The sequence below is a fragment of the Myotis daubentonii genome, chromosome 3, assembly GCF_963259705.1.
Source record: "Myotis daubentonii chromosome 3, mMyoDau2.1, whole genome shotgun sequence".
NCBI classification, from domain to species: Eukaryota; Metazoa; Chordata; class Mammalia; order Chiroptera; family Vespertilionidae; genus Myotis; species Myotis daubentonii.
The window spans coordinates 162,230,396-162,248,003 of record NC_081842.1 but is presented as its reverse complement, the minus strand read 5'-3'; the positions used below and the strand labels follow the sequence as shown (position 1 = coordinate 162,248,003).

The following is a 17,608-nucleotide window of genomic DNA, read 5'->3' as shown; positions in this document are numbered from 1 at the left end:
ATTTATCTAGTACTTTAAAAACCAAATCAATATTTTAAATATATTACATAATGAATGTTATGATTTGACATTGCCCGAATAATTTTTTTTCTTTTTTACTCAGGAGATAGAGCCTCTGATGTTAGTGAAGTGTCCCAGAGAGAGATATTGAACTATAATACTGGAATGCTGATTGTAACATTGATGAATTCAAACAACATTTGATAAGTGGCCAGGCATAGTCCTGGGTGAGGATGGAGAGATGAATAAGATCCTGCAGAAATTTGGTTCAGTGGGGGCGACAAAGTAAACAGATAATTGCAATGTAAAATGAGTAAGTGCTCTATGCCATTCACATTTTTTACTGTGGTTTATTACATAGTCTTTTCTTTTTTGGATACTAGCCATCTAGATATAATATTTCTCTACTAACCAAAATATTTGATTAATCAAATTGTCTAATTCCCTGACCATACACAAGGAATGATTTATTTTACAAGTTATAATCATATCATTAAAAAAAACCCACGCCTCAATATCTATCACAGAGGAGAACTGTGCAATTGTTCTTTTAGACAGTTAATGGCTAATTTATGTTATTTTGCATAAGCATTTTATAATCCTTTTCGATTTCCAGGAATTTAGAGGCCCCTTCTGGTTTTAGAATGGAGAAAAGAGGGTCTATTTCCATGTGGCACTGGTGTTTGCTGTAGGTGGTGGCAATACTGTACTAAAATAAAAAGAGCAAAGGTCAGTGATAGATGCCCACAGTGTTTAGCTGGAAAATGCAGCCTAGTTAACAGGTATGGGTCAAAACGACATTAGCAAAAGGCAGTTATAGAATTAAAATGGCTCAAATTGTAATTTCTAATGAAGTAGTGGATATTTCTTTACTTGATCATAAAATGATCCCCACAATATTTGCTAGGTTCACATCTCTTTGGGTAAACATATCACTAGAAATTATTTTTAAATAATTAACATGTTACTAATCCCTTATCTGCAGGTGCCCTTTAAGAATACCTTGCCCCCCTTCCTCTTCTCACATTACTTCGTAGCTTGAAAGGCAGTCCAGCCTTCTAAGTGACAGTGAACCTAAGCAGTGACTGTTTCCATTCACAACATGTGGCTTGAATCCCTCCTGTTTTTAACTCCCTGAGGCTATCGGCCACAAAGCCCTCCCTCAAATACACCATCACCGTCTCCATCTTTCTACCTGGTTTCTTCACCCTTTTCGAGCTGGATGTGGGATGAGCTCAGTCTGCCAACTACAAGCTGACAGTCCAACACGCTGCCACGACAGCTGTTGGTAAGCTGTGTTCACCTCTCCCCTAGTTTGCGCCTTAGCGATGGCGCCTGGAGCTTGAAAATGAGTTTGTAACTAAACTTTTCGCCAAGCGGTCAGGCAACGAGAGAGCAGCTCTGATGCTGGGGGAGTGGTGGTGGTGGGGGGCAGAGCACCCGAGCGCAATGCCCTCAGCTCCGTCTCTCTTAGTCGGTCTCTGGGCTCACGGAAAAGGGGCGGAGAGGAGAGAGAAGAGAAAGGGGCGGAGGTCACCCTCTTCCTCCATCCCGCCCAGGCTGCGAGCGCCGCTAGGTGCTGAGGATCCCAGGAAACGAGCACCACCGGCAGGTTCCGCGCAGGGGGAGCGGACGGCGGGGCCAGCAGGGAGACTTAGCCCGAGCCCGAGCCCGAGCCCGAGCCGGGAGCGAGCGGGAGCGCAGTGCTGCGCCCGGGAACCCGTGGCGAAGGGCGGCGGGCGCGCGATGGCGCACGGAGCGGCGCGCTCTTCTGCTCCGCCGTGAGCCCTGCCGGCGACCGGGATGCAAGGTAACCACCCTCCAGCCCCTGGGTTCCCAAGCGTTGGCCTCCTGATGCTCAGCGCGACTGGGGTTTAGCCACCCCACGCCCGGGCGCCCAGGAGGGCACCTCAGCCTGCGCGTGGCAACAAGTTTGGACCAGATGCCCAAGGTGGGGAGACCCCTAGAGAGAAGGGTGCTCGGGCCGATCTGTCCCAATTCTCAGCTGCGGCTTGAGGACTAGGTAGACAAGATCTCAGAAGAGGGAAAAGGGCAAGAAAGAGGTCCCCTTCGCGCCTGTGTTTCCCTGCCCCCGGCACTGAGTCCGGCACCCCGGACAGCGCGGGCCTTTGGTGCCTAGCCCCTCGGGGTGGGAGGAAAACCGGCCTTTGGTGCCCCCCGAGGGTGGGAGGAAACCCGGCCTTTGGCGCCTCCCGGGAATAGGAGGAAAACCGGCCCTCCGGTATTTGAGCAATTGCAGAAAGTTTCTGCAGTTAGGAGGTTTGGGAAGGATGTTGCAAACAGACACATGGGGGCGGCGGGGTGGTAATGTGAGAAAGGCGGGCGGTGAGTAAGATTTGAAGGAGGCGGCTGTCCGCGGGCAGCCTGGGCAGACCACTCGGGCGGGTCCCCGGGAAGGCTGGTTCCAGCATTCCCAGCCTCCGGGGAAAGCTGCTCGGGAAAGGCCAATCGGACTACCCTGGGGCGGGGTGGGTCTGGTCGTGGGTGGGTATCGGGGGTCTGTGACTCAGGCCTCAAGTCAATGAGCAGAGAGCGACAATAAATGCTTCGTATTGGATGTTGCTACTCTTCAGCTGTAGCTTAATCAACATCATCTGGGCAGATGTGCTCATAGCACAACTTGCCTCCCTTCCTAGGATTTCTGCACAGGTGGTAGCTGGACCAGAAAGCCTTCCTAGAGACTCACCGTTCTGCCTTCCTTGGCTCGCTGATGCATGTGGTGAGCTGTTATTTGATCTCAATCAAATAGTTTTAGAACTTACTGAGGAAAGCCCCATATAACACCAGTGACCTTGCTGCCTCCTCCCAAGGTTTGGAGAAGCTTGTTTTGTCTTCCTGACAAACAGGTAGTTTATCTAAGGAATAATCTGCAGTTTGGGGACAAAGCCCATTTGGGCAAAAAAAAGCAGAAACTTTAAAAGGTCATCTAGCTATTTACATAGACTCTTAGGCCTTTTACCACTTGGTTGGGTTTAAACCTCATCTTGTTAGTGACTTTGCAAACCCATAAAGAGGTTAATCAAGGGAGCTCACTTTCGGCAGCTTCTTTTCCTTGAAAATGAAAACATGGGACCCCAGACCTTCAGGATGACGCAACCTCGCTTATGATAGGTCAGATGCATCTGATTTCTACCCCAAGGTTGGGGCCCTTCGGACTTAAATGTCGGAGGAGCAGTTCTGCAGGGCGATCATTCCTCTGTCTTTATGCTACAGATGCCGGGACTACAAGCCTGCACTCTTCTCAGAGGGAGATGACTTGAGCAGCCCGCGTTCATCTCCACAACAATGTCCATGAACAATTCCAAACAGCCAGTGTCTCCTGCAGCTGGGCTCCTTTCAAATACAACTTGCCAGACGGAAAACCGGCTTTCTGTCTTTTTTTCCATAATCTTCATGACGGTGGGGATCTTATCCAACAGCCTTGCCATCGCTATCCTCATGAAGGCCTATCAGAGGTTTAGACAGAAGTCCAAGGCTTCGTTTCTGCTCTTGGCTAGTGGCCTGGTGATCACAGACTTCTTCGGCCACCTCGTCAACGGAACGATAGCAGTGTTTGTTTATGCTTCTGATAAAGACTGGATCCGCTTTGACCAATCAAACACCCTGTGCAGCATTTTCGGTATCTCCATGGTGTTCTCTGGCCTGTGCCCGCTTTTCCTGGGCAGCGTGATGGCCATTGAGCGATGTATCGGAGTCACCAAGCCAATATTTCATTCCACAAAAATCACATCCAAGCACGTGAAAGTGATGCTGAGCGGGGTGTGCTTGTTTGCCGTGTTCATAGCGTTGCTGCCCATCCTTGGGCATCGAGACTATCAAATTCAAGCATCGAGGACCTGGTGTTTCTACAAAACAGAACATATCCAAGACTGGGAAGATAGATTTTACCTTCTCCTTTTTTCTTTTCTGGGGCTCTTAGCCCTTGGGGTTTCATTCTTGTGCAACGCCATCACAGGGGTTACACTTTTAAGAGTGAAATTTAAAAGTCAGCAGCACAGACAAGGCAGGTCTCATCATTTCGAAATGATCATCCAGCTGCTGGCCATCATGTGCGTCTCCTGCATCTGCTGGAGCCCGTTTCTGGTAAGAGCCGAAGCTGAACCCTTTGACAAGTTTTGCTCTCTTCTGTTTTTCCATGTTCAAAACGAGATTTGCTGCCTTTTGCAAAATGATTAGTCTTGGTGGGTAGCGCTATTCGGTCTTTTAAATGCTGGGGTTGGTGCCCACTTAAAACGTATGCCAGCACTCGGCGCTGGCTGTGAATGGAGCTGTTTATGAAACACGTGCTCAGTTCCCCACAAGCCCTGAGTTGAAAGCAATGTCTTGCTAAGTAATTCTAACTGTATATTTGCAGGGCAGTATAAAGTCATTTGAACAGAAGTAACGCAGTTTTAATGTACTGAATATGATTAGTCTCTAAAATGTGAAAAAAATGACCAACTATAAAATACAATATTGGAGTGGACTCTAGTAAGTGTTGGTGGGAAATCACACAGACTTTTAATTTATAGAAAAGGCATATTAGCTACTGGGTTCTTCTAAACATGCCACGACCAGCTCTCAGCTTGCCAATGGTGGTGATGAGTTGAGATAGTTGGATAGTTCAGGTGAACTATAAGCATAGATCAGGTGAAGAAATCACTAGTTCACAAAGCCAGTAGTGCAGGGAGAGATATGATTGGCAGGAGAGCTAGGGATTCCTCCCTTAGCATTCATTCTTTCTAAAAAAAATAGCCAAAAGCTGTGTTTAACAGCTTGATATTTTTAGAAATGAAGGCTAAGATTAAGGAGTGGTCAACACATATAAGTCATTTATATTCTTTTGCAAGTAGAAGAAAACATAAATATGTTTGATAAGTGCGACCTTAATGTCCTTCAACATTTTCTTTTACGAGAGGAAGGGTTACATGTCATGAAAGAAAAAAATCTACCTGTGCGTAGCTACTGATGGCAGCAAAGATTCTTTTCATTCATTTTTCTGTATCAGTGGGGAAATAGGCTGGTATCCAGAGACAGTGATACAGGTGATATACAGGTAGAGGTGAGGCAAAGGATAAGACAAAGGTAGACATAACACAAAGGGCATGGTCATACCTTGCATGGTAGTATGAAGGTGTTTGTTACTCATGCAGTTTTCCTAAGGCTCCAGCAGGTCCATTGTCCAAGAACTGCTGCCAGTGTTGTTTAATAAACAATCCCTGATGCACAGAAAAGTCTGCGAGAGACACAGACAGATCCTGTGACACCTAACTTTGTTTTACAGAAGGATTTCAACTTTTTGAATATTTTTATTTCTATTCATATTATTTTCTCATAATTTGAATTTAGCCTGTTGAATAGTATTTTTTTTATGATGTTCCTAAATCTGTCCTAGGAAACCAGCCAAGGTGAGGCTAAACTGGGTCTGTCAGTGGTAAGTCAAAAGTTTGAGGCCTGCTTGTTGTCAATTTCGGAGGCCTTAAGGGAACCCAAGCGGGGATCTGATCTGTGCTCATGGTCATGGTATAGTTACTTGAATCTTAGCAGCAGAGAACAGTTCTGTCAACCCTTGGAATCACTGCAGCTTTCATTCCTGAAGAGCTTAATTTATGCTATTTGACCAAGGAAATTTCCTTAGAATAATGCTTTTTCCCCCTTAATTTTGAAATACAGTGTGCTTTTCAAAATAAAAAGTGAGTTTGAGTAGAACTGAAATTGATTTGGGGGTTGGAAAGGGAATACCAAGAAGGTGAGAAAAGAGGTAATTAAAAATATTTAGAGACTTTTTTTTTTTTTTTTAAAGTAAGGTCCTAGTTCTGGAGAAAATCTTAAAAAGTGAAATAGTGAACTCAGAGAGAGACAGATAATATGGACACCTGAGGTAATCATTGATATTTTAGTTTTTATTCGTTCTGTGTCACCTTTAAAATTATGCTTAGTTCTGGCTCTCATTTTGATAAAGCGGAGTAATAGGTTAACTATTGTAAGACTATGGAAGGTAGCAAATTTCATTTTTGCCATGGATAGTTTGAATTTATGTTCTTCTCTCATGTCTTTTCCTGAATTCTTGGTTTCCTTCACTATTAAAATGGATATTACTATTTAACTCATATTTTGAATATATTTCCTAGTGGAAACAATTTTCATGAAACATTTTCTGCAGTCAACATTGTATTTAACTATGAATTATTGACACACCTGTGACACCAAGATATCAATACTTCTAAAATGCTTTGTATTATGGAAATTTTTTCTGTGTTAGATGCCTAGTAGGTATACTACAGAAACTGCTTGGTGGATTGATATTGTATTTCAAGCATTCTTTGCATTCCTCATTTCTCTTGTGCAGATTTGGGTCTTCCTGGCAAGCTCAGGCTAAAGGGCTTATACATTTAGTGGTTTTGGATATAAGTGCTTTGGGCATTAGGTTAAGGCCATTCAGGCAGCTCTAAATCGAACCCTAACAAAAACTTAGGCTTGGGAATGCCAAAATAACACCCAACATGAATATCTCTCAGTTGAAACATTTCTCTCCCCCCCCCCTCCTTAAATGCCTAGGAGAAGTTGCATAGTTGTTAATGACTGAGCCATCATTCCCCACCCTGTATTTTAAAAGCTTCTTAAGTTTTACAAATATCTCTGAAACCAGATTCCCATACATGTACTATAATGATACCTCCTAGGCCAGTGCTCTAATTTACACCACTGCTTTCTGTCTTAATGGATAAGTAGGAATTGTGGGATTTGTAATTTGAATGAATATCTCTACACGCTCTTCCACCTCTGTACACTGTCACTTCCAAGCTGGAAACTGGACTGAAGGTACAGATACACACACCAAGAGGAGCAAATTATATGATAGAATCTGTGTTTAATAGGACTTACTGCATCAAAATGTATCAATAGTGGCATGATTTTTAAAATGATTTAAATTTGTAGCTGATGACAAAGGGGATACTTAATTAATTTTGATGACTGAGTTTAACCAATACAAAGGCAAGACGGTCATGATGTTTGTTTGAATTCTCTCTCTCTCTCTCTCTCTCTCTCTGTGTTTTTAATAGGCTTTATTTTTCTTGATTAGTTTTAGGTTTACTGTAAAATAAGTGGAAAGAGTTCACATTTACCTTCTAACCCCCAGTCATCCTTATTATTAACATCTTGCATTGGTGACATACACTTGTTACAATTGATGAGTCAGTACTGAATACATTGTTATTGATTAAAGTCTCTAGTTTACATTAGGGTTTTCTGTTAATATTTTGTGTTGTGTAGCTTTTGAAAAATATATATTGACATTTTTCCACCGTTATGTGCCCTATAAATGCCCTGTGGTGTTTTTCTTTTTAATTTAAGGTGTCACTTTTCCTAAGGAAAAAATATGTGCGTGTGTGTGTGTTGTCAGGATTGAGATCAGTAGTACAATCATAATATTAGTTTAAAATATACATTGTTAATGACTTTTTAATTTTTATAATATCTGGGTTTTATAATTTTAAACATGGTTAACACATATCAATTATCTTAATTATAATCCCAACTGAAAAATACAGGAAAGCACAATAAGCATTTATTAGCTGATAATTCCATTTAGTAATACGTTGATACAAAAATCTTTCAGAGTCAAATGGTAATGATAAAATTGTGTTGTGTGCATATTAGATGAATCATTTTCCCTAATAAATAACTCTTGAAGACATTTTTCAATGTTTCTTAAGTGAGGGGAAAAAGACATTTACTACTGCTATCAAGTAACATTTCCTTAATATTCTTTGTTTCTGTTTTTATACAGGTAATGATTCTTTTATAAGTTTTATTTCTAGAATATATAACTCTAAAAGGAATTTATTATTATTGCTATGTTTATTTCACCAGTTTGGCAGAGCAATAAATACTTGTTGACTGGCTGACTGTAACCTAAGTAGTACGAATGTCAAGAGATTGCAAATGATTGACCAGAATGTGGATTCTGAGTTTTGTAGGTAGCAGTTAATAAAGCAAATACTGAAACCAAATGGTAGTTTTTCATCTGTTCCCTAAGTTAGCAACTATAGACTTCTGACACTATTAAACTTTTACCTTCTCTTTTGGGATAAAGGGTCATTTTGAATTGGGTAAAGAAGTATAAAGTGTATGAAGAACCAAATGGTTTCTCTTGTAGGTGAGTTTACCTGAGAAATATGTTTCCTGCATATGTAGAGTTTGAATATGATTTTTCCAAGAGTTTATGTTAGTATTTCTAGTCAATGTAGTTTAACATTTGGTCACTAAGATGTTTGTCAATATAAATCAAAGACTTGGGCGGTTAATTGAACTTTGACTGAATTACTAAAGGTATTGGCCACATAATGACCAGGTCTGAGAGGGATAATGGCAAATAATGGAGCCAAGCAACGTCATAGCACATCTTGATTCAGAGTGAAGATTGTTTTCTTTGAAAGGCAGGCCCTCATTTTCGTATTTAAGAACTGTGTCATGGAAATCTGTGTAGTGTCTGTGCATTTGCCACTACATCAAAAGAGATGATGAATTGATGTACACATTTAAGTATAAAGTCAATGTGAAAATGTAAACATATGCACATACATAACATGTACATGTACAAATGATTTACCCAGTTAAAAAAATTAATTGACCAATCAACCCACCATTGGATCTAAATGTCCCCAAAGAAAGGACTGCTAATGGATTTCATTCTGAAGTTAAAAACAAAATGGATTCTTTCGTACTTTTATGTCAGAACTTGGAAAGTATGTCTTTTTGATTTATTCTTGGACTGCTCCTGATTTTAGAGGCAGTGCTGTCATACCTGTTTCAGTGGGTTTCCTTTGGAAGTGGCATGTGCTCCCATGCTTGGAATTTGGAAGCAGCCATGATGTTGTCTGGATAAAGGACTGATGATGGCATTTGGGTTCTATTCTAGAAAATTCTTACACAACCTAGACCCTTAGAACTCAAAATTCATATCAAGAAGAAAAAGTCTATTTGAGAACTATATTAGCATAGTTTACATGATGGGAACTCAGGCTGCTTTTGTGTTTGGGTGGGGCATGGAGTAAGTGGCATGAGGTCAGTGACAGTCACTGGCAGAGGACTAGCTCTGGGCTATTTGGGAGCACATTCCTGTCCCTGAGCTTTGGTGTCCTCTTCCTTACTCCTCTCTTAAATGCCGTCTGCTCTAGCGAGGCTATCTCCTCTCTTCCCTTCCTCTGCTTTATATCTCTCATAGCACTTATCAGCAGTTTCTGATAACATAGGCTACCTTTCTTTGACTTCTGCCTATAGGGTTGGAAGCTCCTTGAGGGGAGGGACCTTGTTTATTGCTGTATCCTCAGTTCCTGGACCAATGCTCGGCACATCATTGGGGTCAGTGAGGATTTGTTACATGAATTTTGTGTAAAGGAGGGCTCACTCAGTCCTTGACAGTTCTCATCTCCACTTGGGAGCCACTCGCCGATGAGGTCAGGACTTAGCTGGTCAGCCTCAGGGACAGTTCTCCTACTTCCAGTTGGAATTCACACTGGAAAGGTCAGAGACGGGCAAATGGGTTCTGAGGTTCCCAGGAGTATTAGCTGGAAATGGAGTTCTGGAGAATCCTGAACATTCAACTGTTTGAATGTGGTGCTGGAATCTAGGAATTTTGCCAGCACCCAGAGGAATTTCATGGATTAACTATGATCAAATTATACTATCATGATAATACTAGAGGCCTGGTGCATGGATTTGTGCACACTGAAAGGAAATTAATTAGAAGGATTATTTTAGAGACTGGGGAGGAACCGTGCGAGGGTGGCCAGCCTGGGAGGGACCACGGGAGGGCTCCAGGGTGTGTCCAGCCTGTCTCACCCAGTCCTGGTCAGCTGGATCCCAGCAGCAAGCTAACCTACCGGTCGGAGTGTCTGCCCCCTGATGGTCAGTGCACGTCATAGTGACCAGTCGAATGGTCGGACACTTAGCATATTAGGCTTATATATATATAGATTACAAGTATTTGTTTACATGTGAATCCCTCTGTTAGTCTCGGTCCTTGGTGGCTAGGTTCTGCATTAGTGGTTTGTATTCTGGTTTCTACAAACAGTAGGCCATAAACCAATGTTTGTTGCTCTGACTGATTTGGCTCAGTGGATAGAGCGTCGGCCTGCAGACTGAAGGGTCCCAAGTTCGATTCTGGGCAAGGGCATGTACCTTGGTTGCGGGCACATCCCCAGTAGGGAGTGTGCAGGAGGCAGCTGATTGATGTTTCTCTCTCATCGAAGTTTCTAATTCTCTAACCCTCTCCCTTCCTCTCTGTAAAAGATCAATAAAATATATTTAAAATAAAACAAGAAAAAAAACCCCCAACGTTTGTTGAATGAATAAACTAGGAATCCAGTATCGAATGAGAAGTATTAGACTAGGTTATATGACTTATTCTAAGTTATTTTTGTCCCATCATCTTTAGCACTGCTTTTCTCTGTACATGCACACATTTCTCCTCACAAATGTATTTATTTTTTTATTGGTGTTTTATCTTTGAGGGGATCCTGTCAGGAGACAAAAGGAGAAAATTCCTTTGAGTAAAGATCTACAAATACTGCTCGTTCATTGTCATAAATACAATCTCTATAGAAAGTGTTGACTGTTTTCTATAAAACAGGTTTGCTTACCTCAAGTCTTGACCAGCTGACTCAGTGAACCTATGGCTCATTTGGTATTGCTAATGGTAGGTTTTATATTCACAGAGGATTAATGCTCAGAAAACCCCAATTGAAAGGACGCTGTGGTACCCCACCCAGATACCCTTTTGGGTGAGTCTTGCTCTTGGACAAAGTTCCCTCCACCAGGGGGAGCTGCCTTCCCCATGGGTGTGCTCTCTTCTCTTTGGTCACTCCATGTGCAGTAACAGGTGGACATGGGGATACAGAGAACGTACCCCCTTGCCTCATTTGGGACATTTCAGAAGTGTCCTCCATGCTTCAGAGCTTGCTGGGGCCTTTCTTGCACCTGCATTGCAGTTTTGCTTCTCTCTCTGCCAAATCCTGCCCCCCTCACTGCCTCACACTCCCCAGAGAACTTTCTACATGAGATCTCTTTTTCAGAGTCTATTTCCTGCAGATTCTTGCTCAGGACAATCTCCCAGAAGTCCACTGTTCACACAGTATCTAAGTATGAAGTATAGACTTTATTGCACATAGGTTTACAGTGTGACTTAATAAATATATTGAGGTATGGATGGGCTTTTGGAATTAAACTCATTTGAGTATATTATTCCCCTTCATGGAGGTATATGGTGTAAGAGTGGCTTCAGCAAAGGCCAATCTATTAAGACAAGACAGTCCTAGGTTGAGAATTTACCCCAAAATCTCTTGCTCCTAATATGCACGGTGGTCTAGAATATCTTGGTATTTAAATTCATTTAATCTTGGAAAAGCATGACTTCCTGTTTGGACTTACAAAAATGCCCAAAGAGATTGTAGACATTGAGACAGCACTTACAAAACATTACTTGAATGATTCAAGTGTAAATAAAACAGAAACATGTGGATCAAGTTTATATCCTCCTGGGTATAAAATTCTTGTCGCTAAATGAGTTTCAGGGTTTTTATTAGGCTCCCAAACATTTGAAGAACAATTCAAGATATTGATATGCCTAAAATTTATTTGCATTACTGGTTTTAACTTTATTTGCTTAGTCTTATCCTTACAGGAGGTATATAAAATGCATTCCATTTATGTTTGCTTTGCAAGGCATTTATAATCACACCCAATTTTACCTGGTATATCAGTGCCATTTATCTATATTTAGAGGGGACTTTTATCTAATAGGAGAAATGTGTCTGTTCTGTGTGCAAATATTACCTTTAAAAACTCGTGTAAATTTGTCATTCTGTCTGTCCTCTGTCCTGGGAATAAGGATGCTGCCACAGAGGAGTGGATACAACTGTGGCTTTATGCCGAGAGGGAGGTGGCTCTTCTCACTTCTCCTGCTATTGAATCCCCAGATACAATTCAGACTGTAGTGTGGCTGTGGTGTGATGGTGAAGGAGGCAGAGACAGGTTATGTAAGAGAATTTATTTTAGCTTTTAGTGCATCGTCCCAATTGAGCCTTCCCTTTAGAATACTACAGTTACCCAAGGGCAGACAAAGGACAGGGTCCCAGTCCCATCACCTCTTTGTTGTGACCTGGAGTCACTCTCAGGTAATTTTGTATATCTGTGAACTTATTATAAGGATAGTACTTTAAAGTACTAACCAAAAAAATAATAATAATAATTTTACCTTCCTAAAATCTCATAACACAGCCATTGGCACATAGTAAATGCTCAACAAAATCCAAAAATCCTCAAAAAGTCTATTGCTATTGTTGCCACCCACCATCTCAATTAGAAATAGTTATCTGTGTTAGTTTAGATGTTTTCTATTTTTCTCCTCTATTAGGAAGGGTTGGGTGCAGTGGAAAGGAACAAAGGGAGCCAGCCCATAGCTTCAGAAAACTTTCTTGGACCTTTTCACTTGAAGTTACTCCACTATCTCACCAGAAGTGAAAATGTCATCCACTCATCTTTCACATGTTATTCAAACTTAAATATACTAATAATTTATGATTATAATAACTTATAAGGTATTTATTTATACATTATTGGAATCCACTTAAAATGAGCAAAAAATAAAAATGAGACTTTTGTATAAGGCACTACTCTTGGAGTCATATTTGTAGGGATTTAAATATAAGGTTCTTTCCTCAAAGAACTTATAATTTATTTGGAGTAAAAAACATACCCATTCTAAGAGTTAAGATATTAGCTCATGGAGAGGCAATATAATGTAGTAGTTAAGAGTCTGGGTTCTTCCAGCCAGTGTGGCTCAGTTGATTGAGCATCATCCCATGCCCCAGGAGGTCCAATTCCCTGTCAGGGCACTTGTCTGGGTTGCAGGCTTGATCCCCAGTAGGGGGTATGCAGGAGGCAGCCAATCAATGTTTCTCTCTCATCAATGTTTCTGTCCCTCCCTCTCCCTTCCTCTCTCTGAAATCAGTAAAAACATTTTTTTTTTTAAAAGAGTTTGGGTTCAAGTCCTATTTCTTCCACTTCCTGGCAACATGACTGTAACCATTCTGTGCCTCAGTCTCCTCATTTGTAAAATAGGTATAGTAATAGTACCTGCCTCACTGGGTTGTTGTGAGGACTAAATGAGTTAATATATGTAATTTGAATAGTGCCTGACCTAGAAAGTACCATATGATTCAGTTATTATACTATTACTAGAGGCCCAGTGCATGGATTCGTGCACTGGTAAGGTCTCTTGGCCTGGCCTGCAGGGACTGGGTCAAAACCAGTTCTCCAACATCCCCTGAGGGGTCCCAGATTGTGAGAGGGCGGTTCTCAGCTGACACACCCTGGAATCGGGCTCCCTCTTCTCTGGTTCTGGGTGCATCACCTGAGAACCGATGCTGCCAAGTCACCGCAGCTCCGCAGCTCCTGGGTTGAGCGTCTGCCCCCCCTGGTGGTCGTTGCGTGTCATAGCTATCAGTCGAATGGTCAGATGGTTGCTTAGGCTTTTATATATATACTAGAGGCCTGGTGCACAAAAATTTGTGCACTCGGGGGGGAGGAGGGGTTCCTCAGCCCGGCCTGTGCCCTCTCGCAGTCTGGGACCCCTCGGGAGATAACGACCTGCTGGCTTAGGCCTGCTCCCGGGTGGCAGAGGGCAGGCCCAATCCCTAGGTGCAGCCCCTGGTCGGGCTCAGAGCAGGGCCGATTGGGGAGTTGAGGCTCCGCCCCCTGTCATGCACAGAGCACGGTGGATTGGGAGGTTGCAATGCCACCCTCAGTCACGCTAAGGGTAGGGACGATTGGGGGGTTGGGGCACCGCCCCCTGTCACACTCAAGGCACGGTCGATGGGGAGGTTGCGGCGCCACCCCCTGTCATGCACAGAGCAGGGCCAATCAGGGGGTTGCAGCGCCACTCCCTGTCATGCACAGAGCAGGGCCAATCAGGGGGTTGGGGCGCTGCCCCCTGTTACTCACAGAGCAGGGCCCATCAGGGGGGTTGGGGCTCCGTACCCTGTCATGCACAGAGCAGGGCCCATCAGGGGGTTGGGGAGCTCCACCCTGTCACACACAGAGCAGGGCCCATCAGGGGGTTTGGGAGCTCCCCCCGTCACGCACAGAGCAGGGCCCATCAGGGGTTTGAGGAGCTCCCCCCTGTCACTCACAGAGTAGGGCCGATAGGGGAGTTGGGGCACCGTCCCCTGTCACACATAGAGCAGGGCGGATCAGCAGGTCGGGGTGCCGCCCTCTATCACCCACAGAGCAGGGCCAATCAGGGGTTTGGGGCGCCGCCACTGTCACACTCAGGGCAGGGCCGATGGGGAGGTTATGGCTCTACCCCGTCACACACAGAGCAGGGCCCATGGGGTGGGGGGGTTGGGGCGCTGCACCCTGTCACACACAGATCCGCAGGGCGATCATAGGGTTTGGGCGCTGCCTCCTGTCACGCTGATCCCGGTGCCAGGAGGCCTTGCGGCTCCGCTGATCCCGGTGCTAGGAGGCATATTACCCTTTTACTATATATCATAGAGGCCTGGTGTACGGGTGGGGGCCAACTGGTTTGCCCTGAAGGGTGTCCTGGATCAGGGTGGGGGTCCCCACTGGGGTGCCTGGCCAGCCTGGGTGAGGGGATGATGGCTGTTTGCAGCTGGTCACACACCCTTCAGGGTGGGTGTCCCCACTGGGGTGCCTGGCCAGTCTGGGTGAGGGGCTGAGGGCTGTTTTCAGGCTGGCGGGTGATGGAAGCTCCCAACCCCTCCTTTTCTTCTTCTTTTTTTAATTCTGGGCCAGCTTTAGCTTTGAGTCTTGGCTCCAGCTCTTAGGCCTCCACGGCTGAAAGTAGGTTTCTGGCCTTTGCTTACAATATTGCAAATCTGCTGGCTGAAGTCCGGTGGTATTTGTTACACAGTTTCTTAAACTGCCCGCTCAGAGGCCTGCAGCGGCAGGCGGGGAACGTTGGTTTCCTCCGTCACTGAGGCAAGCAAGCCTCATGTTAGTTTCAAGCTGCCTGGCTGCCGGCGTCATCTTGGCTGCCAGTTAATTTGCATATCTCGCTGATTAGCCAATGAAAAGGGTAGCGGTCGTACACCAATTACCATGTTTCTCTTTTATTTTTATATATATATATATATATAAATAAATATATATCATTATTGTTGCTGTGACTATTAAATGTTGATGCTGCCAGCCAATAATTCTGTCAACAAGATAATCAAAAGCACTTTTAAATTAGTTATTAAATGAATAATGGGTGCTCTAGTAGGGAGCTTTCACATCCAATTTGGTGCTCCACAAGTAATTATATGTTTATTTATTTGACAAATATTTATTGAGGACCTACCATGTGCTAGGCAGTGTTCTAGATACTAGAATAACCATCTCTGTGATTTAACTGTTCACAATACCTAGGGCTTTAAATAGCAGTACTTCTAGAAAATGAAAAGAGAGGACATGTGTAGGAAATTGAAATATGAAGATGTTAAATTATATTTTCTGTTAGAATAGCAGGTATTCTGTTGTGAATGTATATGGATGAGATTATTTTTGATTACTTATAAAAGGGAAAACATTCTATAGTACATCATTTAGAAGGAAAAATTACTGGAAATAAATTTGATCCTAAGTTAAATAATGTAAACTGTAAAAACCAAAAAGAAAAGAGATGTTTTATACATTTCCTAGAGATATAAAAATCAATGAATAAGAAACTCTTTAGTATTTGAGATAGGCTTGAACAAGATTAGAATACAGCAGGTTGTAATAAGTTAATATTGAAGACTAGGAGAATTTTCTAATAAAATGAAACATGAGCTTCATTAAATCATATCATGAAAAATTAATAATTCAAAATAGTATTTTAAACAGCCTTTTGATAACTAAAGTGACTCTGGATTAGAAGAGAAATAAATGGTGAAATGGAGCATTACAAAAATCACCAACTCTTTCTAAGAATTTAGGTTAGGAAAGTGTTAGAGAGGGCTGAATATAAGGAAGAAAATTGTTGTGAACATTAATAATACTGTATCAATGAATAAAATTTAAAAATTTATGTATGCTTTAATTTACTTGTTCATTTGATTTATTCTTTCAGCAGACCTTTGCTGACAAAAAGCTGGGTGTCTCTCCAGGTGAAATTAAATCAGAGAGACAGAAACCTGACCTGGGAAAATAATCCTGAGGCAAATTCTAACAATAATACTTTCTAGCTCCTTTATTTTACCCACCATCTTTGAACTCTTTGCTCCAACCACCAACTCTTACACATACCCTTCTTTTCTTTCTTTCCACTTTTAATATAGAATAAAAATAACTATTGTATTTTTCTGTCCTTGCCTGGGAGCAAGGCAGAGGGTTAATTGCTTTAGTAATAGTGGAGGAATCTTTGGGCCCAAGGTACATCGATAAATCTTAAATAATAGTGTTGCTGTAGCAGCAGCAGCAACAGTAGTTATTATTGTTATTACCTTGATTAGATATTCCCTTATTTTGCTTCTTGCATTTATATTCATGGCGGCAGAAGACCAGAAAGCAAGGAAAATAAAAACCACATGAATGATAGTGAGACAATGCAGGAGAGGGGGGAGAAGCAGGGAGCAGGCTATGCAGGCAGCCGAAAGCTGGCCGCATACAGGTGGAAGCGGGGAGAGAGGCACTTGCATGTTTTCGGAAACCCATTGGAAAGATTAACCCTCCCTTTTTTTCCCATAGACCTACTCTCTTTATTGAGGAATATTAAATTCTGTGTATTATATTTCCTCAAACTACTTTTAACAACACAATGTTTTCTTTATAACATCTTATAGTAAAAATAAAATACAGTAAACTATAAATTAAAGTTTAAAAAATCTTTCAAAGCACACTAGCAACAGATAACCACTATTAGCATTCTGGGTGCATCCTTTTCCTCATTCAAGAAGGAAAAATTATTAGTTTAATTTCTTTGATTACTAGAGTAGTTAAACTTTCTATTCTTATATTACTGGGTATTATCTTCTTCTGTGAAAGTGTGGGAATTTGTAATTGATTTTCAAGTACTGCCTGGGTAACAAAGAACAGATAATATCCTATATAGTAAAACCCTAATATGCAAATTGACTGAACAGCAGAACGACTGGTCATTATGATGCACACTGACCACTAGGGGGCAGATGCTCAACGCAGGAGCTGCCCCTTGGTGGTCAGTGCGCTCCCACAGGGGGAGTGCCGCTTAGCCAGAACCGGGCTCACAGCTGGAGAGCGCAGTGGCAGTGGCAGTGGCGGGAGCCTCTCTCGCCTCTGCCGCAGGCGGGCGGGCGGTAAGGAGTGAGGGGTCCCGGACTGCAAAAGAGCACAGGCTGGGATGAGGGCCCCCCCCCCCCCCGAGTGCATAAATTTTGTGCATCAAGTCTCTACTTCAAATATAAAAGCAATTGTTTCCCTAGGCTCAAGGTTAGCCTTTTCATTTAGTATTTTAATTTATAAAAGTAGTGAATTTAATCAATAATTTCTTTTGCGGTTACTGCTTTCTGTTTCATGTTAAGAGATACTTTTCTCAGGCTAAGGTGATATCAGTATTCATCTTTTTTATCTTATAGCACGT

The 17,608-nt window shown here is 42.6% G+C and overlaps 1 protein-coding gene across 5 annotated transcripts in view; it reads left to right on the top strand.

Moving 5' to 3' along the window:
• The first annotated feature begins 1,448 nt into the window (after nt 1–1,448).
• Nucleotides 1,449–17,608, top strand: part of PTGFR (prostaglandin F receptor) — a 40,995-nt gene continuing 24,835 nt past the window's right edge. The window contains exons 1-4 of one of the 5 annotated variants that reach the window (XM_059689090.1): nt 1,449–1,810; nt 2,658–2,740; nt 3,235–4,104; nt 10,722–10,787. In XM_059689090.1, the coding sequence (XP_059545073.1) occupies nt 3,307–4,104; nt 10,722–10,787 (864 nt within the window). In that variant the 5' untranslated portion in view covers nt 1,449–1,810; nt 2,658–2,740; nt 3,235–3,306. The other 4 variants (XM_059689091.1, XM_059689089.1, XM_059689092.1 and 1 more) reach the window with 4 other exon arrangements.